Raw genomic sequence first — 27,596 nt, forward strand, 5'->3', positions numbered from 1 at the left:
TTATCTAACTGTTGCCATTAAATTGTCCCTAGTCAGGCAGATTTTTCTTTGCTTGTTTAATCATTTACTTTAGATATATGGCATTTTTTAATGACTACTTTGAAATCTTTGTCTAATAAAGATTGCATCTGGCCACTCTCATAGTTTCTGTTACCTGCTTTTTTTTCTGGTGTATGGGTCAAAGTGCATAGTTTGTTTCTTTGTCTCATAAATTTTTTGTTGTTGGAAACTAGGTTTAGATAATACATTGTAGCAACTCTGGGCCCACATTCTACACTCTACAGCTTGTTTTTTTTTTTTTTTTTTTTTTTTTTAAGATTTTATTTATTTGAGAGAGAGGGAGAGGGAGTTGGAGCAGGGGTGGGGGTGGGGCGGCCGAGGGAGTAGCAGCCTCCTGGCTGAGCAGGGAGCCCCATGCAAGGCTTGATCCCAGGTCCTGGGATAATGACCTGAGCGGAAGGCCAACACTTAACTGCTTTACTGACTGAGCTACTCAGGTGTCCCTAAGATTTGTTACTGTTATTAGATTTTTTTTTTTAAAGCCTGGCTGAAATAATTTAGTGGAGTCTATTTCTCCCCCATAGTGTCAAATTGCTTCTCAGGGGTGGATGCAGCTTTAGGTATACCTGCAGCCCCCCAGGATACCTGTTTCTCCCCCAGACAAAACCTCTGAGCGAAAGCTCTGGTGCTAGGATGGGGGTGGACACAGGGACAAAGGAGTGCTTCTCTCTGGGTGACACCCCTACTTTAATAACCAAGGGCTTAGAGCTGCCCCAGGTCTCTGTTTGCCTCTCATGCTGTGGAACTCCTACCCCTTAAACAAAGGCAAGGGTGATCATGGTCTAGTACTCTCACTGGCACTGCAACCAAGATGGGCCCTCATCCCACAAGTAGGGACTAGGCAAAAGAAGAGAGTCCCCCTCTCTTGGCTGCACTCACTGCAACTTGGCATCAGTTGCAAGGAGCTGGAAGCAAGATTAGAAATGCTCACTAGATGACCTGCTCCTCCAAGGGCGAGAACACTAGCCAGCTCTCTGAGTGGGATCTGGTGGGAAAGGATCCTGCACTAACCCAGACTGGTCTTGCTCACTGGGAAGGGGGCAAGTGGGCATGGCTCTTGGTTTGGATACCACAGACCCCTATGGTTTTGATGGAGTTTTAGTAGATTTTCTTGAATAGGTATTTCTTCATTTGTCATAGGCCATTAGGACTATTTCCAGAAATTTTAAATGTCAGGGTGTTTTGTTTTTTTGTTTTTTGGGGTTTTTTTTAGTAATTTTCACAAGTTTTGTTGAGGAGTTGATCCATGGAGTTCCTCGCACTGCCATGACAAAGGCAGAATGCATCAAAAATAATGATGTTGTAGATTTACCTCAAATGCTTGACTCATATTTGGAATATAAGAAAGAGCGCAGAGGATCATAGGGGAACAGAGGGAAAACTGAATGGGAAGTCATCAGAGAGGGAGACAAACCATGAGAGACTCTTAACTATAGGAATTAAACTGAGGGTTGCTGGAGGGGAGGTGGGTGGAGGGGTGAGGTAATTGGTGATGGGCATTAAGGAGGCCACGTGATATGATGAGCTCTGTTATGTACAACTGATGAATTATTGAGCTCTACATCTGAAACAAATGATGTAATACTATAGGTTGGCTACTTGAATTTAAATTTTTTTTTAAAAGGAAAAAAAAATACTTGATTACTATTTTTTTGGAATATAAATGTCTTTCTCTAGGTGATCCTGGTTCATAAGCCTCTCTGACCTCATAAATGGTCATAGGGTAAGTGTGCACAGACATTGTAAATGTGTGTTTGCTTGAGTGTACCACTCCTGGCTTTGTACTAAGGAGGGGTCTTTCTAGCTGAAACATTCAGTGATATTGTTCTGCACTTCAAAAAGATAAAATTGGAATTCTTAGCACAGCGTACTAGAGTCTTCATAATCCATCCTCTGCCCACTCCTCCAGCCACACTATATCCAACTCCCCTTCATGCCCTGCGTTCCAGCCACACCAAAATCTTCATTTTCCTAAAGACCTGCTTTCCCATATATCTGAAGTTTTGCATGCACTGTTCTCTCTTCCATAATACATTTTTTCAATTTTGTTCACCACTGTGAACGGAATCTGGCTATATCAAGGAGAGACAGGATCTCCTAGAAAGAAGCCAGGGTCATAGCATCTAGGAGGTGAAGGACCAAGCTTAGAAAATACACAGGATCTGAGAAATTTCCAGAGGCCAGAAACAGAAAGTCCAAAGCACCACAGCTATTTCTTTCAGCAAAGAGAGTCTGGCCAGGTTGTTACCGTCACAAGACATCATATTTTCTGTCTAGCACCCAAAGGTCCCACTGCCTCCACTGCATGACATCCCACCTGCCAGTTCTAGGAACGAATGCCAGTCTTTTGTTCTTCTTTAAGTTACTTGCTCAAGATCCACAACCCTTAAGAGTAACATTTCACTGGCAATGTCCTGGCTCTGCCTCCTGTGGATTGAAGAAAGGGAGGTAGGTCCTTCCTCTTCTGGCCGTTGTAGTAAAGTCTGATAAATTTCTTTTATAAAGACCAAGCGTTGATGTAATGAGCTCTGGGTGTCATACACAAATAATGAATCACTGAACACTACATCGAAAACTAACAATGTACTGTATGTTGGCTAATTGAATTCAAATAAATAAAAACTAAGCCAGTGAGGAGAGTACCTGGAATGAAAGGAGGCTGCCTGCTAGACAATCAAAAATGAATATGCCCACTTAAGTTCCTTCTTTTTTTTTTAATATAATTTTTTATTTTTTATAAACATATATTTTTATCCCCAGGGGTACAGGTCTGTGAATCACCAGGTTTACACACTTCACAGCACTCACCAAAGCACATACCCTCCCCAATGTCCATAATCCCACCCCCTTCTCCCAAACCCCCTCCCCCCAGCAACCCTCAGTTTGTTTTGTGAGATTAAGAGTCACTTATGGTTTGTCTCCCTCCCAATCCCATCTTCTTTCATTTATTCTTCTCGTACCCACTTAAGCCCCCATGTTGCAACACCACTTCCTCATATCAGGGAGATCATATGATAGTTGTCTTTCTCCGCCTGACTTATTTCGCTAAGCATTTGGTTGACCATCAAATCACCTCCTTCTTCCCATTATTTAAAAAAAAAAAAATCCTCTTTCAAACCTAACTATCCTCTGACACATGCATACAAAACCCACGGAGCCCCTTTCAAAAGAGCAGAATTTCTCTTCACAGGTCATGCAAGTTCCACAGTGTCGTTCTGAAGAGAGCAGATGCTATTTTGAAGGCAGTTGGGAACTATGGAAAGTTATTTGGTAGTAAGGTGACCTTACTGGGGTAGGAATGGCTCTGGCAAATCCTGGACCTGAAGCTAATTCATAGCATGACATTTATGAAATTTTATTGAATGAAACCGTCATCTTGTCTCCTCCATTTGATTGTGAGATGCTTGAGTAGAAGCCTGGGTTTACCCCTAGCACAACATTTAGCACGTTGCAGACACTGTTTAATTATTTGTTGAATAAACTAAAAACAAAAAAAAAAAAAAAAAGGTTTTTTCCTGTTGGGTTCCAGACAAATTTGAGACAGAGTCCCAATATCAATCACAGTAAGATTCCAGAGAATCAGATAAAAAATTTCCAACTTGAAAAAAAAAAAATTTCCAACTTGAATGCTCTAGAGCAGACAACAGACTGATTGCTTCATCGAAACCTGTTCAGACTGCCAATGACCAGTATTCTTTGTCTTTTACAGCTTATTTATAGCCTTGTTATGAACATCTTAAGTGTCTGCTTTTCTATAATTGGTATAATGATACTAAGTATTGCCTGTTTCACATATCATGCAGACACCAACGAATATGTTTGGACACATGTAAGTACCAAGTTTAGTAACAATAGGATCCAAATTTTAGATATAAATGAAAAAACTATGGTAAGTGATGTATGTTGCAGTGGGCAAGGTGTGGAAAACACAGCCAAATTTGACAATTATCTTTGGTATGGAAGTATACAAACAAGCTGTGTCTCCTCCAAATTTTTACCATGGGAATATGAAAAAATCATTTTTAGTCCAGCTAAAGAAACACTAGAAGCCTCGGAGAGAGGTCAGGACGATCATTATGTGAAGATAAAGTGATAGGATACCTAGAAAACTCCGAAGACTCAGCTAAAAAATCACTGCAACAAAACAGTTTAGGAAAGTAACTGGGTAAAGAAAAATGTAGACAATTAATACATTTTTTTTTTTTTTTAGAGAGAGAGGGAATCTTAAGCAGACTCCATGACCAGTGCAGGGCCCAAAGTGGGGCTTGATCTCACAACTCTGAGATCATGACCTGAGCTGAAATCAAGAGTTATATGCTTAACAAACTGAGCCATCCAGGCTTCTAATACATTTTCTTTGTACTAGAAATCACCACTTTGGGTACTAAAGTAGGAAAAATAATAAATGCCTAATCAAAATAATAGCAAAGCTATAAAAACATAATGAGAAGAAGTGAATACTGTTCAGAAACTACATTCTTGAATGCAAACTCATATCATAAAATTGCAAGATTCTGCAAATTAATACATAAATTTGATCAATTCCACTTAGAATCCCAACACAGGCGGCTCCTGGGTGGCTCAGTTGTTAAGCGTCTGCCTTTGGCTCAGGTCATGATCCCAGGGTCCTGTGTTCGAGCCTCACATCAGACTCTCTGCTCAGTGGCAGCATGTTTGTCCCTCTCTCACTCCCCCTGCTTGTGTTCCCTCTCTCACTGTGTCTCTCTCTGTCAAACACATAAATAAAATCTTAAAAAATAATAGAATCCCAACAAAGGTTTGGGAGGGAATGCAATAAAACTACTGTAAAATGTGTATGGATGGGGAAAAGATTGTGAGAAAGGTGCCAATGATGCCAGTGGTTGGGGAGGGACAAACAACTTGCTGAAACAGATATGCAAATATGTGATTAAGCCATTATAAGAAAAATAGTATAATATTTATACACGAAAAGAAAAATTGGTCAAAGTACAGAGAGCTGAGAAGTAAATCTTAGTACAGGCAAAAAATATTATTTTATGGAAGATCATTTTACCAGGCAATATGGAAAAGGTGAAACTTGATAAAGTAACATTAAATCAATGAGCTCTCCATTTCAAGTAAAATAGTAATGGGCTTCATTTTCCCAATGTGTAAAAAGAAATCACAGATTAAATGAATGAGCATAAATAAATAAATAAGCATTAAAAACCACTGGAAAAGGGTATAAAGTATAGAATTAGTACCTCAGTTACAAAAGAAAAGAAAAGAAAAAAGAAAACCAGGAAGTTTTCCTGGGTGGCTCAGTCTGCTAAGTGCATGCCTTTGCTTGGCTAGGGTCATGATCCCAGGGTCCTGGGCTCCCTGCTCAGTGGAGAGTCTGCTTCTCCTTCTCCCTCTACCCTTCCACTCCATTTATCTTCTCTCACTTGCTCTCTCTTTCAAGTAAATAAATAAACCTTTTTTTTTAATTAAATAAAGTAATAAATAAAAAAGAAAACCAAAAATTAAAAAGGAAAAAGAAACGCCTTTCATGCCTCCAATATTTACATCTTTCATATGCTACAGGCTGAGATAAGAATAGCCTAAAGAGAGGGACCTCAGCAGGCCCAGAGAACAGAAATCTGAACTGTTGCCCTGTTGGGTTTTGAGCTTGCTTGGGGCGCATGACCCTTTTTTCCTCCTTATATCTCCCTTTTGAAATGGAAATATCTATCCTGTGTCTGTCCTACCAGTTATGTCTTAGCAGTAGATAGCTCATTTCCTGGTTTCACAAGTCCACAGATGGAGAAGCATTTTGCCCTGAAATGAACAATTCTGTGAGTCTCATCCATAGCTAATTAAGGTAATTTAGATGATGAGATTTGGGGCTTTTTGACCTGAGGACATTTAGGTCATTGGAGTTGATGTCAAAATGGGTCAAAACTTTTGTAGATATCAGGATCAGGTAAATATATTTTATACATGGGAGGGACATGAATGTAGAGGCGGGACAGAGACAGACTGTTATGGGTTGAATTGTGTCCCCAAAAAAGACATGTCTTCACCCACACTACTTCAGAAAGTGACATTATCTGAGAACAGGGTCTCTGCAGGTGGAATACTTCAGATGAGGTCATGCAAGAGTAGGATAGGCCATTGGTCCAATATAACAAGTGTCCTTATAAGAAGAAAGAAATCTGGACACAGACATGGAAGGAAGATGGCCATATAAACATAGCAGCAGAGGTTATAGTAATGCTACTACAAGCCAAGAACACTTGAGGCTACCAGAAGCTGAAAGAGGCAAGGAAAAATCCTACCCTAAAGGCTTTGGAAAGAGAATTCTCTTGCTAAGGCCAATGCACTCTTTTTGGACTTCTACCCTCCAAAACTGTGAGACAATAAATTTCAGTTGTGTTAAGCCACACAGATGTGATGATTTATTACAGCATCCCTGGGAAACTAATATGGCAGACCAGTGAATGGCCACACACTTTTCTCTTTCCATGTTCCAAACCAACTAAGATAAGATATAAGAAATCAAGCAGATGTAGATGAAACTATAAGCTTTATTGTGGTTATTATAGTTGGAGAATAAGTCTTAAATCTTTGACCAAAATAAGCCTTCTGATACCTCCTTCCATGAATTAAACTTATCTACCTAGTTGCAAATAAATGATAGATCTCCCGGTACTGTAACCAGACAATTCTCAGAATCTGGGGCCATAAAGACAAACAGTTCTGAAAAAAGAACCCAGAAAGGATAAAATCACCAAGTAGATAAATCTCTGCTTCTCATATGGGGAATTTTAAGTAAGGAGCACTGAGACACACTAGAAGCCACTCTTAAAGCTGAAACTCCTACTTCAGGCCATGGTAGAAACGTGGGAAGGGAGGAAGATTGGCTCCACCTAATACATGTAATAATGCCTACAACATGGGGGTCAAAAGAAAATAGAACATGCAAATTGTAGGTGCACTAAATGGAAAAGCATAAAACACAAGTCATGCCATCAGTCTTACCAAAAGAGAAAGTATAAAGAGAGAAAAGAGGGGCATTCAGTACCAAATCCTGAAGAATTCCACCCACCCCACAGTTCTAAGGTAAGCTCTCTGCTTTTCAGTCTTGTCACATGTAGAAGAGAAATAAAAGTATCCAACTTGTAGGGTTGTTGTTAGAAGAAGTACTTAACAGAATGCAAGGTACATATGTCAGTACTTCATAAATTTTGTTCTTATGAAAAATACACAAAAGTAATCATAGTTATGTGAGACTGATATGATGAATGATATTTATTCCCCCTTACTAAGTATTGTTCTTGTGTAATTTTTAAATGGCTAATTAATATGAGAAATTTTTCTTTTCTTTTTAATTTAGATGGCTGGTAGTATGCTTTTACAATATTTACTCTTCAGCACTATCTCGGAAGTGATCTGTGCATGCATAACTATCAGATGGATTTCAGTAGCTTTAAATCATCCAAAATACAATGAAAAGAGTGAGTAATTTTGCTTCTGGAGGGATGATCAGGATAGAACAGCTTCTGTTAAGAACCCCCTCTTCCAGAAAACATCAAAATCCTAGAGGAGAACACAGGCAGTAACCTCTTTGCCATCATTGTAGCAATTTCTTACTAGATATGTCTCCTGAGGAAAGAGAAACAAAAGCAAAAAATAAACTATTGGGACTTCAACAAGATAAAAAGTTTCTGCACAGAGAAGAAAACAAGCAATACAACTAAAAGGTAACCCATGGAATGGGAGAAGATGTTTGCAAGTGACAGACCTGATAAAGGGTTTGTATCTAAAACATATAAAAACTTATAAAACCCAACACCCAAAAAACCCCCCCAAAAATCGAGTTAAAAAATGGACAGAAGACATGAATAGATATTTTTCCAAAGAAGATGTACAGATGGCAGACACATGAAAAGATGCTCAACATCACTCATTATCAGGGAAATACAAATCAAAACCACAATGAGATAGTACCTCAGAGCAGTCAGAATGGCTAAAATTAACAACACAGGAAACAACAGATATTGGCAAGGATGCAGAGAAAGGGGAACACTCTTACACTGTTGGTAGAAATGCAAACTGGCTCATCCACTCTGGAAAACAGTATGGAGTTTCCTCTAAAAGTTAAAAATGGAACTACCGTATGATCCAGCAGCAGCTCTACTAGGAATTTAGCCAAAGGATACATAAGTATTGATTTGAAGGGATACATGCAGCCTGATGTCTTTTAGATTTGCATCACCCAGGAGATTAATAAAGGAAATACATAGACTGAAGAGGTTTCAAGGGTTATACTAGTAATATGGGGGCACCAAATGCTATAGACTCTGAAGTGCAAATTTATTTATAAATTTTTGTTTCCAAAATTTGATATCTTCATATTCCTTCAGATAATAAAGATTTTAGAGGACCCTGAAGAGATTACTTCTGGAATAGAAACATAAGGCTCTCTAAAAAAAGACAGAGATTCCAAAGCAGAAAAATACATAATAATTAAAATGATAATATCACTCAAGGAGCTCCACAGAATACTTGATTTGACAAAAGAAATGATCCACAAGCTTAAAGATAGGTCAATTGATAGGTCAAAATGCCAAAAGGCAAAGACTAAGAGAAAATCTTGAAATCAGCCAAAAACAAGGAATTCATCCTGAAAAGGTAATCTTCAGTAAAATTCCTCATCAGAAACCATGGAGGCCAGAAGACAGCAAGTGGGATGACATCTTCAGAGCACTGAAAGAAAAATACCATCAACCAAGTATTATACAGAATATTGTAACGATATTAATAATAAGATAATATTGACAATAAATTAAAAAATAATTAAAAATAATCAAAATAAAAATGTAAAGTGGTATAAAAGAAAAATAATTAAATAAAATGGCATGAAAGAAAACACCCATGTAACAAACAAGAGCAATACTGGACAAACAGAATAACAAAGACATGCGATATAGAAAACTGCAAAATAACAGACGTAAACCCTATTTTATTTGTAACTACATTAAATGTATATGGATTGGACACTAATCACAAGGCAGAGATTGGCAAAATGGATTTTTAAAATGTATTCGAATTAAATGCTATATATGAGAGACACACCTTAGATTCAAAGACACAAATAGGTTGAACATAAGTATGGAAAAATATATGCTATAAACAGAAACGAAAAGAGAGGTGGAACAACTATAATAACATCAGACAAAACAGACATTATGACAAAAGTTGTTATTAGACATAAGGAAGACATTCTTAAAATGATTTTTTTTAAGTTCAGTCCACCAGGAATACATAGCAATTGTAAGCAAATATGCACTAACAAGAGTCCTGAAATACATGAAGCAAAAATTGGCAGATTTGACAAGGGAAACACAAAATTTTAAAAACAACAGTTGGCAACTTCAATACCCCATATTCAAAAATTTACAGGAATTGTGCAAAAGGGAAAGGCTATAGGAGAAATTGAATGACATTATTAACCAACTAGACCTAACAGATGTCTGTACAACATTCCACCCAATAACAGAGTACATGTTCTTTTCAGGTGCACATAGATTATTCTCTAGGATAGACCATATTTTAGGTTGTAAAACAAGTCTCAATGAATTAGAAAAATGGAAATCATACAAAGTATGATTATAATGGAATTAAATCAGAAATCAATTAAAGAAGGAAGTTTTAAAAAGTCACCAATATGTGGAAATGAAACAACACACTCCTCAATTACCAAAAGGTCAAAGAAGAAATCAAAAGGAAAAATAGAAAACATTTTGAGATGAATAAAACAAATACCAAAGGAGCACATGCACCCAAGATGTTTATAGCAGCAATGTCCACAATAGCCAAACTATGGAAAGAACCTATATGTCCATCAACAGATGAATGGGTAAAGAGGCTGTGAGATATATCTATCTATCTATCCATCTATCTATCTATCTATCTATACACACACACACACACACACACACACACACACACAGGAATACTATTCAGCCATCAAAAGACATCTTGCCATTTACAACAACATGGATGGAACCAGAGGGTATTATTTTTAGCGAAATAAGCCAATCAGAGAAAGACAATTATCATATGATCTCTCTGATATGAGGAACTTGAGAGGCAGGGCAGAGGGTTGTGCAGGGTAGGGAAGGAAAAAGTGAAACAAATGGGATCAAGAGGGAGACAAACCATAAGAAACTCTTAATATCACAAAACAAACTGAGGGTTACTGGGAGGTGGGGGAGGTAGGGATAGGGTGGCTGGATTATGGACATTGGGGAGGGTATGTGCTACAATGAGTGCTGTGAGTGCTGTGTAAGCCTGATGATTCACAGACCTGTACCCCTGGGGCAAATAATACATTATATGTTAATTTAAAGAAATATACAACATACCATGACTTACTTGATATATCTAAAGTACTGCTTAGAGGAAAATCTATAGCTATAAATACTATATTTTTTAAAAGGATAAAAGTCTGAACTCAAAAACCTAACTTTGCAACTATGGAAACTAGAATGGGGTTGGGGAGATACGTAAAATAAGTGAAGGGCATGAAAGAGTACAGCTATCATGACAAGCCCTGAGTAATATACAGAATTGTTGAATCACTATATTGTACACTTGAAAGTAATATAACACTGTATGTTAACTATACTGGAATTAAAATTAATTAAATCTTATAAATATTTAAAAACTATACTAGAAGAGAAGAGAAAACTAAACCCAAAGTGAGAGGAAGAATGAAAATAATCAAGACTGTGATGGAAAAAATGAACTAAAGAAGAGAACAATGACAGAGAAAAACAAACCAAAAGCTGACTCTTTCAAAAGAACTCCCATCCCCAAAAGACAAATATTCAGCTATGCTCAGGAAGGAAAAAAACGATTTGAAATCAGTTACTGAGGGGTGCCTGAGTGGCTCAGGTGGTTAAGCAACTGCCTTCCGCAGTTGAACCTGGAGTCCTGGGATAGAGTCCCGCATCAGGGTCTCTGCTCATCAGGGAGTCTGCTTCTCCCTCTGACCCTCCCTTTCTCATGCTTTCTCTCTCACTCTCAGTCTCTATCTCTCTCAAATAGATAAATAAAATCTTTTTAAAAAAATAATTCTGTTACTGAAATCATAAATGAAAAGAGGAATATGACTAACTACCTTACAGAAATAAAACAGACTAAAAGAGGATACTGTGTATAATGATATGCAAACAGTTTAGTTAAACTACATGAAATGGACAAATTCCTACAAACATACAAACTACTGAAACTGTGTCAAGAGGTAATAAAATCTGGCCTCATCAAATGAGTTTAGAAGATTTCCTTCCATTTCTATTTTTTGAAACATCTTCAGTAAAATAGGTATTAATTTCTTCTTTAAATGTTTGGTAGAATTCTTCTGGGAAGGTATCTGACTCTGAACTCTTGTTTTATGGGATGTTTTTGATTATTGCTTCATTTTCCTTGCTGGTTATTGGTCTGAACCCAAAACCAAAGACCCCATCAAAATGGAGAATTATAGACCAATATCCCTGATGAACATGGATGCCAAAATACTCACCAAGATACTAGCCAATAGGATACAACATTACATTAAAAAGATTATTCACCACGACCAAGTGGGATTTATTCCTGGGATACAAGGGTGGCTCAACATTTGCAAATCAATCAATGTTATAGATCACATTAATGAAAGAAAGACAGCAACCATATGATCCTCAACTGATGCAGAAAAAGCATTTGACGAAATATAACATCCTTTCTTGATTAAAACTTGATTAAAAATTATAAGCATAGAGGGAACATACTTCAATATCATAAAAGCCATCTACAAAAGCCCACAGCTATATCACTCTCAAGAGAGAAAAGCTGAGAGCTTCTCCCTTAAGGTCAGGAACATGACAAGGATCCCCACTGTCACCACTATTGTTCAACATAGTACTAGAAGTCCAGGCCTCAGCAAGCAGACAACAAAAAGAAATAAAAGCATTTACATTGGCAAAAAAAAAAAAAAAAAAAAAAAGTAGTCAAACTCTCACTCTTTGCAGATGACATAATACTTTATACAAAAAAAACAAAAGACTCCACCTCAAAATTGCTAGAACTCATACAGTAATTCAGCAACATGGCAGGATTCAAATCAATGCACAGAAATCAGTTGGATTTCTATACATTAACAATGTGACTGAAGAAAGAGAAATTAAGGAATCAATAAAATTGCACCAAAACCCATAAGATACTTAGGAATAAACCTAACCAAAGAGGTAAAGGATCTGTAGTCTAAAAACTACAGAACACTGTGAAAGAAAATTAGGAAGACACAAAGAGATGTAAAAACATTCCATGTTCATGGATTGGAAGAACAAACATTGCTAAAATGTCTATGCTGCCCAGAGGAATCAACACACTCAGTGCAATCCTATCAAAATACCATCAACACTTTTCACAGAACTGGAACAAATAATCCTAAAGTTTGTATGGAACCAGAAAAAAAAAAATAGCCAAGGGAACATTGAAAAAGAAAACCAAAGCTGGGGGGCATCACAGTGTTTGACTTCAAGCTGTATTACCAAGCTGTGATCATCAAGACAGTATGGTACTGGCACAAAAACAGACACATAGATCAATGGAACAGAATAGAGAGCCCAGAAGTGGCCCCTCAACTCTGTGGCCAACTAATTTTCAATAAAGCATTAAGAATAGCCAATGGAAAAAAAGACAGTCTCTTTAATAAATAGTACTGGGAAAATTGGACAGCCACATTTAGAAGAATGAGACTGGACCATTCTCTTACACCATACACAAAAATAAACTCAAAATGGATGAGAGATCTAAATGTGAGACAGGCAGAAACCTCTTCCACCTTGGCTGCAGCAACTTCTTGCAAGATATGTCTCTAAAGGCAAGGAAAACAAAACAAAAATGAACTATTTGGGACTACATCAAGATAAAAAGCTTCTGCACAACAAAGGAAACAACAAAACTAAAAGGTAACCTACAGAATGGGAGAAGATATTTGCATATACAGAGGGCGGGTATCCAAGATCTACAAAGAACTTCTCAAATTCAACACCCAAAAAAACAAATAATCCAGTCAAGAAGTGAGCAGAAGAAATAAGCAGACACTTCTCCGAAGACAGGCATACAAATGGCCAACAGATACATGATAAAATGCTCAACATCACTCAGCATCAGGGAAACAGAAATCAAAACCACTTGATATACCACCTTACACCAGTTGGAATGGCCAAGATTAACATGACAGGAACATCAAATGTTGGTGAGAAAGTAAACCTCTTACACCGTTGGTAGGAACGCTTACCCCATTGGTGGGAATACAAGCTGGTACATCCACTCTGGAAAACAGTATAGAGGTTCCTCAAGAAGCTAAAAACAAAGCTACCCTATGACCCACAATTGCACTATTGGGTATTTACCACAAAGATACAGATGTAATGAAAAGAAGGGGCAAGGGCATCCCAATGTTCATAGCAGCAATGTCCACAATAGCCAAACTGTGGGAGGACCCAAGATGTCCTTCAACAGATGGATGGATAAAGAAGATGTGGTTCATATATACAACGGAATATTACTCAGCCATCAGAAAAAAATGAATACCTACCATTTATATCAACATGGATGGAACTGGAGGAGATTATGCTGAACAAGATAAGTCAATCAAAGAAAGACAATTATCATATGGCTTCACTCATGTGTGGAAAGATAAGCAGTAGAGCAGGGGATCACTGGGGAAGGGAGGGAAAACTGAATGGGAAGAAATCAAAGAGGGAGCCAAACCATGAGAGACTCTTGATGCTGGGAAACAAAACAGAGGGTTGTGGAAAGGGAGGTAGGTGGGGGAATGGGGTAACTAGGTGATGGGCATTAAGAAGGGCACGTGATGTGACAAGCACTGGGTGTTATACCCAACTAATGAATCATTAAATACTACACTAAAAACTAATAAAATAGACAAATACAAACAAAAGGAGAGTATATGATGTACTGTATGGTGCCTAACTGAGGCACTAACTAAAAATAACAATTTTTTTTTAAAAGAGAAGGGTATAGACCAGGATCCATTATGAGTATAAATGTGTACACCTCAAAGAAAAAAATGCTAGCAAATGGATTCCAGCAACATAACAAAAGCATCATGCATCATGACCAATTAGGATTTATCTTAAGAATTCATAGCTGGTTGAACATGAAAATCAAATGTAATATATGCTGAGAAACACCCTGTTGATAAAATAAGAGACAAAAAAAAAAAAAACCCACATGACTATCTCAATAGGCATAGAAAAAGCATATAACAAAATCCAACACCCTTTCATGATTTAAAAAAAAAAAATCAACAAACTAGGAATAGAAGGAGCATTTAGTTGTGGGGAAAAAATCCACAATTAACATCATACTTGATGAAGGGATACTGAATCCTTTTGCTCTAAGTTCTGGAACAAGACAAAGATGTCTGCTTTTGCCTTTTATACTTAACATTGTACTGGAGGTTCTAACCAGGTAAAGTAGGCAATAAAAAGAAATGAAATTATCCAGTTTGGATGGTAAAGGAAAAAGTAAAACTAACTCTCTTTGTAGCTAATATGGTCTTGTATATATAAAATGCTGAGAAATCCACACACAAAGAAAATTTAGTAGAACTAATAAACAAGTTCAACATGTTGGTAGGCTATAAAATTGCTGTATAAGAAAATCAGTTATTGGGGTGCCTGGGTGGCTCAGTGGGTTAAAGCCTCTGCCTTCGGCTCAGGTCATTATCCCAGGGTCCTGGGATCGAGCCCCACATCTGGCTCTCTGCTCAGCAGGGAGCCTGCTTCCCCCTCTCTCTCTCTGCCTGCCTCTCCACCTACTTGTGATGTCTGTCTGTCAAATAAGTAAATTAAAAAAAATCTTAAGGAAATCAGTTACCATTTCTATATATGAAAGCACAATTACAATAACATCAAAAAATAAAATGCTTATATAATTTATATTCAGGAATAAACTTAAGAAGAGGAGTGTAAGACCTGTCCAACACAAACTAGAACACATTATATAAGAAATTAAAGGTTTAAACAAATGGGAAAGTCCCATGTTCGTGGATTAGAAGATTTAATATTAAGATGGCAATACTCCCCAAATTAAATCTGTAATTCAAAATCCCTACCAAATTCTCAGCTGATTTTTATAAGCTTATCTTAATATTCATATAAAAATGGAAAGAACACAAAATAGCCAAACTAATCTTTAAAAAAGAAAACAAACCTCTACACACATATTAAAAAGACCAAAATCTGAAACACTGACAACACCAAATACTGGTGGGAATATGGAGTAACAGCAACTCTCACACATTGCTTTACTAGGAATGAAAAATGGTACAACCACTTTGGAAGGCTGTGGTTTTGATGGTTTCTTACAAAACTAAACATACCACCACACAATTTAGCCATTGCGTCCCTTGGTGTTTATCCAAAAAAGTTGAAAACTATGTTCACACAAAACCCTGCACACAGATGTTTACAGAAATTTTATTCAAAATTGACAAAACTTAGAAGCAAGCAAAGTGTCCACTAGTCAGTGAATGGAAAAATAAATTTGTTCATCCAGACAATGAAATACAATTCAGAGATAACAATAAATCAGCTATCAAGCCATGAAGAGACATGAAGAAACTTCAAATGCTTATTACTAAGTGGAAGAAACCAATTTGAAAATTATACATACTGTATGATTCCAACTATACAACATCTGGAAAAGGCAAAACTATGGATATGTTTACTTTTTACAGAGTAAAAAGATCAGCAGTTGCCAAGGAGCAGGGGACATAAACCGACAAAGCACAGAGATTTTTAGTATGGTGAAAATGCTCTGTATATTTTAATGATGGATATATGTCATTATACATTTGTCCAAACCATAGAATATTCAACACCAAGTGTTAATCCTAACGTAAACTATGCACTTTGGGTGATTATGATCAGTCAATGCTGATTAATCCTTGATAACAAATGGTGACTTATGTCAATAATGTGTGGGGGACAAGGGATATATGGGAAATCTCTGTACCTTCTTCTCAATTTTGTTGCAAACCTAAAACTGCTCTACAAAAAAAAGGGGAAAAAAGGAAAATAAAGTCGGAATACTCGTGTTTCTTAACTTCAAAAGTTATTACAAAGCTCTAGTAATCAAGACATTGTGGTACTATCATAAGGATAGAAGTAAGAACCAGCGCAGTAGAATCAAGAGTCCAAAAATATATCCTGAATAAATCTGAAAAGGAAATTACAAAAACAATTCCACTTACAATATCAGAAATAATAAAATACTTGGGAATTAACTTAATCAAGTAGGTGAAAGACTTATACAATAAAAACTAAAAAAAAAAAAAAATACTGAGAAAATTTAAAAAGACATAAGTAAAAGGAAATATATCCCATATTCATGATGGGAAGAATTAATGTTATTAAGTGCCAGTGGTACTCAAAGCAATCTATAGATTCAACGCAATCCCTATCAAAACCTCGATGCCATTTATGCAGAAATAGAAAAACCTATCCTAAAATTCATATGGAATCCCAAGTGAGCCCAAAAAACAAAACAACCTTAAAAAAGAAGAACTGAATCTTGTAACACTACAACAAAAACTAATGATGTATTGTATGGTGACTAGCATAACATAATTTTTTTAAAAATAACAAAGCTGGAAGACTAATACTTTCTCATTTCAAAATTTACTACAAAGCTACAATAAAACAATGTAAGTTTAGTCTTTTCAACAGATAGTACTAGGAAAACTGGGTCTCCACATGCAAGAGAATGAATTTGGATTCCCTACCTCACACCATATTCAAAAATTAACACAAACTGGATCAAAGGTATAGTTGTAAAACCTAAAATAATAAATCTCTTAGAAGAAAACATAGGGCAAAACTCCATGACATTGGATTTGGCAATGATTTTTTTGGATATGATACCAAAAGCACAGGCAACATAAGTAAAAACAGACAAATTGGACTTCATTAAAATTAAAAATTTTGTGCATCAAAACACAATACCCACAGGTAAAACGGTAACTCATGGAATCAGATAAATATTTGTAAATCATGTATCTGATAAGGGGTTAATATCCAGAATAATTGAAAATAACAGAAATTAACTGTTCAAAATTGGGAAAAAGATTTGAATAGACATCCCTCCAAATAAAATATATAAATAATAAATAGGCAAAAATGCTCAACACCCCTATCAGCAGGGAACTGCGAATCAGAGCCACAATGAAAGACCATCTTAAACCCATTAGGATGGCCACTATCAAAAAATTTTAAAAAAAACTAGAAAATAACAAGTATTAGCTAGAATGTGGAAAAATTAGACGCTTGTGTGCTCTTGGTGGGAATGTAAAATGGTACAGCTGCTATGAAAAACAGCATGGTTATTCCTCAAAAATTAAAAATAGAATTATCATAGGATCCAGCAATTCCACTTCTGGATATGTACCCCAAAGAATTGAAAGCAGGATCTCAAAGAGGTATTTGTACACCCATGTTTAGAGTAGCATTATTCGTAATAGCTAAATTGTGGCAACCCAAGTGTACATCGGTGTGAATGAATGGACAAGCAAGATGTGGTATATGCCTACAACAGAATAATAGTCTTGAAAAGGAAGAAAATTCTGACATATGCAACAGCATAGATAAACCTTAAGGACAGTATGCTGAATGAAATAAAGCAGTCACAAAAAGGCAAATCCTGTGTGAGTCCATCCCATAGTAGAGAGTAAGAGTGGTCAAAATCCTAGAGGCAGAAAAGAGAATGAGGGTTGCCAGGGCTGGAGATGGGTGAGTGGGGAGTCATTGCTTAATGGGTCTAGAGTTTCAGTTTTACAAGATGTAAAGAACTATGAAGATGGATGTGGTGGTGGTCACACAACATCCTATGTGTATTTAATACCACTGAACCAGGCACTTAAAAATGGTTACAATGATAAATACTATGTGTATTTTAATACAGTTTTTATTATTGAAAAAAAGTCAACATAATACACTACATAGAATAAATATACTACAATATACTATATAAATATACTATTATATATTTATATTTACATAAATATATATATATAAGTATACTATAATATACTACATAGAATAAAGGGTAGAACGATCACTAAATAGTGATGGAAGGAGCTTGGTTGTAATGACTGAATCTTACCACGTTACCTATATGGTTTGTCTCAGTTCTTCCAAAATAGGTTATTTAATCCCCCCACAAAACCCGCATATGTATAAGTCAGCCTAAAAACCAGAGCCAGGAGGGCAGGTTCACAGAATTCCTGTAGCATAGTATTTAGAGGAAAGTGATGGAAAATGAAGCTGGAGAGGCTAATTGAGGCCAGATCCTAATAGGGCTCAACCACCCTACTAAAGAATTTGGAATTTAGCCTGTAAGTACCCTGTGGCTACTGAACGGTTTCTAGCAACAGGGTTTCTTGGTTAGACTTTATGGTCAGATACAGTAGTTCCCCCCTTGTTCATGGTTTTGCTTTGCAAGGTTTCAATTACCCTCCATCAACCACATCTAGAAGGGGATGACCCACCTTCTGATGGATGATCAGAAAGTCACTGGTAGCCTAACGCTACCTCATGATGCCTACTTTGTCCATCTGACTTCATCTCATCACGTAGGCTGTTCCCATTAGAATGCCTTCTGCAGCTACTCCCCCAAACCTGGTAATGGAAGCCCGGCAGCTGTCTGCTCCGTGGGTTGTTTGGCTCTTTCTTCTCCTGACCTACAACATGAAGTAGAGGATCCAAGAGGAATCTTAATAGTCACCACAAGCCAGCTGAAGGTCAAAGTCATTTTCTGAGGAGTAATGTTTTAGTTTAATTTGGTAGTTGTAATTCACTGAAACTCTGATGGGTCAGAGGTCTCTTGCCACTCTATGTCTCCCCCAGGATAGAGTGGGTGTTTTCACCTGGTCACGTTCTAGGTTTATATACTTGTTTGTTTGTGTTTTGTTGTGTTTTGTCTTGTTGGGACTCAGTGATTCGGAACGAGGCTCTTATTTTATGGTATAATAGTGATCGGTCTGCTCTCACCCAGGTTCTTCACTGTTGGAATCCAATGTCTCCAAAACACCAGCATGACTCCAGTCATGAACAAAACATAAACTGAATTAGTGAAGAATGGTCATTTATCAAGAGGCCTCATGGAAAAGACATGTTAAGGAAGTCCTTTCTGGCACACCTTCTCCCTACTTCTTCAATAAAAGATGTGCTTTGATCCCAAGTTGATTCTACCCTTTTTCAAAACAATCTGAGTTAACATAGAACAATACAGCCAGTCCTGGGGTATCACAGTAGTAACTACAAGACTCTTGACTTCCCTGTGCTTTTAATTCCTCACCTGTAAAACAAAGAATAGTTCCTAGCCCACAAATAGATGCAAATATTAAATTATAATACATCGTTAAAGGACTTAGAATTCTGAGTTCCTTGTTTATGCTACTTCCTCAACAAATTATGATTACTTGCCATTTATTAGTTTTATCATTTTATCTGTAGCATGATGATGTAGGAGGCTGGATGGAATTTTTGTTTTCCAAGAATTAGTGACCAGAGTCGTCCTGTTCAAGTAGAAGATGTACTCAACATTCTAAGTCCAAAAAACCACTTAAGAGCTTGCTGGGCTGCCATTCTGAGATCACATTATGCCTCCCAAAAAGATATGTTGGAGTCCCCAGTACCTCAGAATGTGACCTTATTCAGAAATGGGATCTTTTGTAGAGCTAATCAAGTTAAAATGAGACCATTAGTGTGGGACCTATGCTGATGCCTGGTGTCCTGAGGGAAAGGAGAGATTTGGACACAGAGGCACACGTACCTACTGGGAAGACAACGCGAAGGCTCAGGGAAACACCATGTGAAAACAGGAGGATTGAAGTGATGTGTGCATCTACAAACCCGGAAACACCAGATTGTTGGGAAATCACCAGAAGCGAGGAAGAGGCAAGGATGGATCCTTTCCTAAAGGTTTCAGTGGACACATGACCCTGTCAACATCCTGATTTTGGACAGCCAGATCAGGGAGCCAATAAATTTCTATTGTTCTAAGCCACCTGCTTTGTGATACTTTGTTACACTAGCCTAGAAAATTAACACAAGTGTCTTTTCACCATAGTGAGCACCATCTTGGCCACACTCCCTAGAGTGTGTTAGTTTTAGGAAGGTTTATCCTCTGACCTCAGTGTCCCACGGTAGGAGTGTGGCATTTTCAGGGCTCTCCTCTCTGAAGCTGAGGGAGAAGAGAGGCAGCTGTAAGGTTTGTGGTTGTCTATAGGAAGAACCCCATTCCCTGCTGAGAGTCTTTGAGACCTGGATGGAATTGGCTGAGCTGCTCCAGAGCAATGTTAAGAAAAGGCATGGCTCTGTGAAGCATGCAGAGAGCCATGGACCAGCCCTGGAGTTCAGAGTACATAAGAGGTAAAAGGAAGGACCCCACCAATACGGTCAGATCCCGGCCTTGGTGGCCCCGGAGAGAGAGGAAACCAGAAGCCCCAGGTCTCCCAACAGTTGCTGCAGCATGGAGAACAATACCAAGCAAAGCACTTCCATAAAATGCTGCCCCAGCATCAGCAGGAAGACCAAGTCCAGCGGCGAGAGGCTACCTCTGCCTAAAAAAAAAGCCACTCAGAACTGAATGGCTTGTTGCTGTAGACAGTAGAAGCCTCCATGTACCTACCTAGTTTGAAGACAGAACCTCCAGAAGGAGGACCACATCCTAACATGGGATTCTACGCATATGGCGTAGTGCATGTAGCCAACAGGGAAGACGGTCACCTCTCCGTGAGCAGTCGTGGCTCAGTATGTCCTTGGTGTCCACTACCAGTAGAGGAACGACCGGGGGCGTGGGGGGGAGGGCATCTACATCCACCACCTACAAGTGGTAGGAGTCAGAAGACTGGCCTGTCCTCTTCAGGGCAGGGGGCAAACTTGGATGCAGATGTGAAACTGAAGGCTTAAAATCCTCAATTCTGAGATTTCGGACCTTAAATGAGGATATATTAATTCTCACAACTGGAACACTACAATGGCAGGCCCATCCATTGGCCTCCGCTCATTGTGAGAAATCCTCATTGGTTCCAATGTGTGAAACTGAGGGCCCTTTTGGGGTCCCACCACCTGGCCTTCCCACACCAGCTTCACACTACCTTGCGCGGTCGTGATTCTCTGCCCTCTCGTGGGTTCTCCTCTCACGTGAACAGGTATTCCTAAAAAAAAAAAAAAAAAGAATATGTTAGTGAACATAACTGCTACTTTGTGATATGTAGCACAAAATTTGACAGCCCATGAATTTCTGCCAGGGGGCCGTGGCCACAGGGAGAATCAGTAACCACGTAGGCCTGTTTATTAACATTTCATGTGGGGAAAATTTCAGTGTAATGTTTGCCACTGATCTCAAGGTCGTAAGAATGCAGGCAGAGCCTCTAGACATTTTAGCTCACATTCTGCACACATTCTAATTATTTTTTTTTTTACTACATTTGCATGCTTTACTGCCCCCTCTGATCCCCAGTGGTGTGCACAGTTGAAAGCATTCTTGAGTCTCTGCAGTTTTACAAACGTCCTTTAGCGTCTTCCTAAAAACCGTGTGCCTCGATTACTGTGAACAGAAAACAGTAGTCCAAACCTAGGCTAGACTTCCAGAAGTGTTTTGCTGCCTGTCATGACGGACATGCTTCCACTCATCTGAAAAAGGCACACGGTAGCCATTCTTCAGCAAAGGAAGTACCATCCCGTAGTGGGATTCCTGTGAAATTGTGAGCATGTCATTTGTGGTCACACTGAGGGAAGGAGGTGACAAGTCAATAAAAGCATTTAGAAAAGAAATCCAGGAATGCTAGATTTTCTGTAACGTTCAGGAAAGTTCCAGACAATGATGAATTTTCTCTCATGACTTGACTTTTGAATGTTCCACCAAAAATTCATGAAGAAGATAAACTTACTTATAATTATCTAAGCCCAGAACTTAACGAACAACTTTCAGGCTTTATCCTAGGTCACCGTTCCCAGGAATGGAGCTGCCATATACTTTGCTTGACTGGGACTTCACAAAGAATGATTAACCATGTAAAGTAATAGAAGAAAAGACCACGTCACCTGCGACACTTAAGTCACCAGTAGGACATACCTGTATCAACCTACATTTCTAACTGTCTCATGCAAACGTGTCACGGAAGAGATCTAAGACAGCTTTAAGATAAAATGAATCAAACCGGGAAAAAAATAAAAACATGAAACATTTAATTTTTTTTAAAAGCAATAACCACCAGGAATGCAAGCTGGTGCAGCCACTCTGGAAAACAGCATGGAGGTTCCTCAAAATGTTGAAAATAGAACTGCCCTATGATCCAGCAATTGCACTATTGGGTATTTACCCTAAAGATACAAATGTAGTGATCCAAAGGGACACATGCACCCGAATGTTTATAGCAGCAATGTCCACAATAGCCAAACTATGGAAAGAACCTAGATGTCCATCAACAGATGAATGGATCAAGAAGATGTGGTATATATACACAATGGAATACTATGCAGCCATCAAAAGAAATGAAATCTTGCCATTTGCAACAACATGGATGGAACTAGAGCGTATCATGCTTAGCGAAATAAGTCAAGCAGAGAAAGACAACTATCATATGATCTCCCTGATATGAGGAAGTGGTGATGCAACATGGAGGCTTAAGTGGGTAGAAGAAGAATAAATGAAACAAGATGGGATTGGGAGGGAGACAAACCATAAGTGACTCTTAATCTCACAAAACAAACTGAGGGTTGCCGGGGGGAGGGGGTTTGGGAGAAGGGGGTGGGATTATGGACATTGGGGAGGGTATGTGATTTGGTGAGTGCTATGAAGTGTGTATTTTATAAAAAATAAAAAATTAAAAAAAAAATAAAAATAAAAAAAATAAAAGCAATAACCAAGGTTGATCTAAAATTGGTTCATATTATGGCCACCTGGGGTGGTAAGTTTTATGCGTCCACTTGAGTGGGCCATGGGAGGCCAAATGATGTTTCTCTGGTGAGACATTCTTGCTGGGTATGTTGTAAGGGTGTTTCCAGAAGAGAATGGCATTCGAGTTGGTGAACTACGGGAAGCAGACTGCCCTCCCCAATGTGGGTCGGTATTGTCCAATCCATTGAGGGCTTGAATAGTATGAGAGGACACAGGAAGGTTGAAGGCTCTCTGTCTGACTGACTGAGCTGGGACATGAGACTTCCACCCCTGGCACTCCTGGTCGTCAGGCCTCTGACTCTGAGGCCTTCAAACTACACCCCCAGCTTCCCTGGGGCTCCAGCTTGCAGACAGCAGATGACGGGACTTCTTGGCCTCCACCGTCACGTGAGCCAATACCTTATAATCAATATCTCTAAAATTATGTCTGAAATACAAAGAAATATAGACACATGCTGTGTTTTTCTGGAGAACCCTTATGCATTATACTATATGCATATTTTAATATTTTATGACACTATACAAAATCTCTGTGGGGAACATCCCATATTGAAGTTACGTGTCTGGTTTTCCGGGTTGCTTTTCAATTGCTCCCTGATGCTATCTACAGGGATCCTTGACCAAAACTTCCACAAATCCTCTTTTTTTTTTTAATTTTTATTTATTTTTTCATTTCTTTTCAGTGTTCCAGAATTCATTGTTTATGCTATTCATTGTTATGTTATGGAGCACCCAGTGCTCCATGCAATACGTGCCCTCCCTAATGCCCACTAACAGGCTCACCCAACCTCCCAACCCCCGCCCATCCTTGTGTTCTAGAACAAGGAAAATTGACTTAGCCCTATATCTCAATATTTAAGTTGAATTTCATGCAATAAAACTGTACTCAATAACTATATATATTTATACACACACACATGTACACACACTAATGTCACCTGTTTGTCTTCATTTTTTATTTTTATTTTTTATAAATATTTATTTATTTATTTATTTATTTGGCAGAGAGAGAGTACAAGTAGACAGAGGGACAGGCAGAGAGAGAGGGGAAAGTAGGCTCCCTGCTGAGCAGTGAGCCTGACGCAGGACTGGATCCCAGGACCCTGAGATCATGACTTGAGCCGAAGGCAGAGGCTTAACCCACTGAGCCACCCAGGCGCCCATGTCTTCTTTTTTTAAACTTACTATTTTTATGAGTACAAAGTTTTAGCATGTTGTCAGTTTGCAAACATTTGTTCTTTATAACTAGGAGAAAGACAGACGCTCATTCATCTGAGTCACCCAGGTGCCTGGAGAGATTTTCTTAAATATTTTTTTTTCCTTTTTCTTCTTAAGGGTTTTTTAATTCCTCCACTCTTTTTTATATAGAAGAGCTAAATAGTTTCTCAAAACCAACTGAAATGGAGTTCCAGTGTCTTGAGATACTAAAACCTGAGATACTAATCTTGAGATACTAAACTCTGCCATGTGCTCCAGGGATGGTCCATCAAACCCTTCAAAGGAAGCCCTCTAAAAGAGAGGTTTCCTTCATCACCCTTCATAAGTCTAACATAACCTTGAAGAACAGGTACCTTTTACAATGGTATTGCTTCAGCATTTGAAACTCTAACATTTCTTTAGGGGCGATGGAATCTAGGCCTTTCTTCTAAACTTGAGAATTCTAGAAATCTATAAACCTAACTGATTAACCTCTATATACTTTGGCTCTCTTTGATGTTCTTTTCTTGGAAAATATGCAGGTCCTGCATATATGATGCTTTTGAATCCAAAGACTAAAGTCCCTACTGGCATTCTAGCTACTCTTGGATTCCTCACCCCTAGCTTTCCATCCTTAAGGGCTTTCACTAAAGGGAAAAAATTTGCTCAGACAGTGAAAAAACAATTTTTGATTTTTAGCCAAAGAAAAAATTGAAAAAATATATCCATTACATTTTGTAAAAAATCATATTCATGTAGTTGCTCTCTTTCCATAAGCCAGGCCTTCTCCAAGAGAGGACTGGGAACGTTGTGTTAATTGGCATGAGGAGAACTCCAAATTCAAAAGTAGAGTCATAGGTATCATGCCTGCCTCCCTTTGGGGGTATACAGGAGACCAAAGACGGAGACAGTCTCCACTTGCCCAATCACATCCATTTTCTGCCCTTAGAGCAGTTAGGTAAATGGTAAGATGAGCTAGAACATTCCAGTGGGATAATTTGAAGACATTTAATACAGGGGATTTCTACAAAATGTGGGTAGGGTATAAAAAGACCACAAGTGATAGGATAATCTCCCAAAGTTGTTAATATCAAGAGTAGTTCCTAATTCTGGAAGCCTGAATAGGCAAGTGAGACGAGTGGTTCTCCAGACCCAAGAGAAGAGTCACATGGAGAGGGCTATTGGGACAGTTGTGACCCATGGTCAAGGGACCCACCAGGCTTTGGCAAAGCACAGAGAGGAAACTAAGACAATAAATCACTTGCCTTTTCTCCCCTCCGATTTCCTAACAGAACAGCCTGTGGTTTGAGATCAGTCAGAAGCCGGAGAGCAAGGGTGCCTGTTCATGAAATCCGTATAAAGATTAGTCTCCAGGGACACAACAGAATAGAGAGGGATGGAAAGGAGATCTGGAGAAGCAGGTGAAAGATAGCCAGCAGAGCCCTCTGCCCAGCTCTGTACCCTGGGAGGCTGACCTATGTGGACTGCATGGTCTATATTCACTTGTTCTTGTCCTTCTGATGGTGTTTAGCCAAGGAAATTGCAAGTGCAAAGGAAGGGGAAATCAGAGTTCACCCTCCCCTTTTCTGCTCAGTTTTGGCAGTCGCTGTGACAAATTAGGCAGCTCACATCCTTGGCTATAGCTCTTGCTTCCACAGTTACACAGTCCCTGCCTCTTGCCTCTTAAGGCTTTAGAGGAAGTAACAGCTTCCCAAGTGTGTCAACATCCCCTTTCGCTCCCCATAACTCGGCCCACATTTCTGTAAATATTCTCTTCATTAATATACAACTGAACTCTTTAAGACTGCTGTTTGTTTTCTTTTGGGACCCCATATGGTACAACAATGCACAAAAGTATGCACAACGATACACAAAAGATATCAGCATACCCAGAATGGGTAGGATCAGTGTAAGGAGACTGAATCTTTTTTTTTAAATTTATTTATTTTCAGCATAACAGTATCATTATTTTTTCACCACACCCAGTGCTCCATGCAATCCGTGCCCTCTATAACACCCACCACCTGGTACCCCGACCTCCCACCCCCCCCCCCGCCACTTCAAACCCCTCAGATTGTTTTTCAGAGTCCATAGTCTCTCATGATTCACCTCCCCTTCCAATTTCCCCCGACTCCCTTCTCCTCTCTAACTCCCCATGTCCTCCATGCTATTTGTTATGCTCCACAAATAAGTGAAACCATATGATAATTGACTCTCTCTGCTTGACTTATTTCACTCAGCATAATCTCTTCCAGTCCCGTCCATCTTGCTACAAAAGTTGGGTATTCGTCCTTTCTGATGGAGGCATAATACTCCTGGGAATGCAAGTTGGTGCAGCCTCTTTGGAGAACAGTGTGGAGATTCCTCAAGAAATTAAAAATAGAACTTCCCTATGACCCTGCCATTCGCTTCTAGGTATTTACCCCAAAGATACAGATGTAGTGAAAAGAAGGGCTATCTGTACCCCAATGTTTATAGCAGCAATGGCCACGGTCGCCAAACTGTGGAAAGAACCAAGATGCCCTTCAATGGATGAATGGATAAGGAAGATGTGGTCCATACACTATGGAGTATTATGTCTCCATCAGAAAGGAGACTGAATCTTTTTTTTAAATTTTTTTAATTCCAGTATACATAATATAGATATATTTAGTGTAATTCTATATTAGTTTCAGAAATACAATATAGTAATTCAAAAATTCTATACATTACTTGGTGCTCATTATGATGAGTATACTCTTAATCCCCTTCACCTGTTTCAACCATCTCCCTCTCTCCCTGGAGCCACCTCCCTTCTGGCAAACACCATTATATTTGTTCCTTTGTTCTGTGTCTTAAATTCCACATATGAGTGAAATCATATGGGATTTGTCTTTCTCTGACTGACTTATTTCACTTAGTATTATACCCTTCAGATCCTATCCATGTTGTTGCAAATGACAAGATCTCATTCTTTTTTATGGCTGAGTAATATTCCATTGCATATGTGTATACCACATCTTTATCCATTCATCTATGGATGGACAACTGGGTTGCTTCTATAGTTTGGCTATTGTAAAATAATGCAGCATTAAACATAGAGGTGCATGTATCTTTTCAAATTAGTGTTTTCATATTCTTTTTTCCTTAAGTTTATTTTTTTAAGTAATCTCTATACCCCACATGGGGTTGAACTTACGACCCTGAGATCAAAAGTCACACACTCTTCTGACTTATCCAGCCATGTGCCCCATTGTTCTCATATTCTTTGGGTAAATACCCAGTACTGGAATTATAGGATCACATGCTAATTCTATTTTTAGTTTTTTGGGGAATCTATGTACTGTCTTCCACAGTAGCTGCACCAGCTT

At 38.5% G+C, this 27,596-nt stretch overlaps 1 protein-coding gene across 2 annotated transcripts in view; it reads left to right on the forward strand.

The window, feature by feature from the left end:
* LOC131822717 (membrane-spanning 4-domains subfamily A member 3-like) overlaps positions 1-19,318 on the forward strand; it is a 47,838-nt gene extending 28,520 nt beyond the window's left edge. For both annotated transcript variants that reach the window (XM_059159008.1, XM_059159009.1), the window contains 3 exons: positions 3,770-3,889; positions 7,400-7,520; positions 19,138-19,318. In XM_059159008.1, the coding sequence (XP_059014991.1) occupies positions 3,770-3,889; positions 7,400-7,520; positions 19,138-19,181 (285 nt within the window). In that variant the 3' untranslated portion in view covers positions 19,182-19,318. The remainder of the gene's footprint in view (positions 1-3,769; positions 3,890-7,399; positions 7,521-19,137) is intronic.
* The last annotated feature ends 8,278 nt before the right edge of the window (positions 19,319-27,596 follow it).

Source organism: Mustela lutreola, chromosome 1, assembly GCF_030435805.1.
Source record: "Mustela lutreola isolate mMusLut2 chromosome 1, mMusLut2.pri, whole genome shotgun sequence".
In the NCBI taxonomy this organism is placed as follows: Eukaryota; Metazoa; Chordata; class Mammalia; order Carnivora; family Mustelidae; genus Mustela; species Mustela lutreola.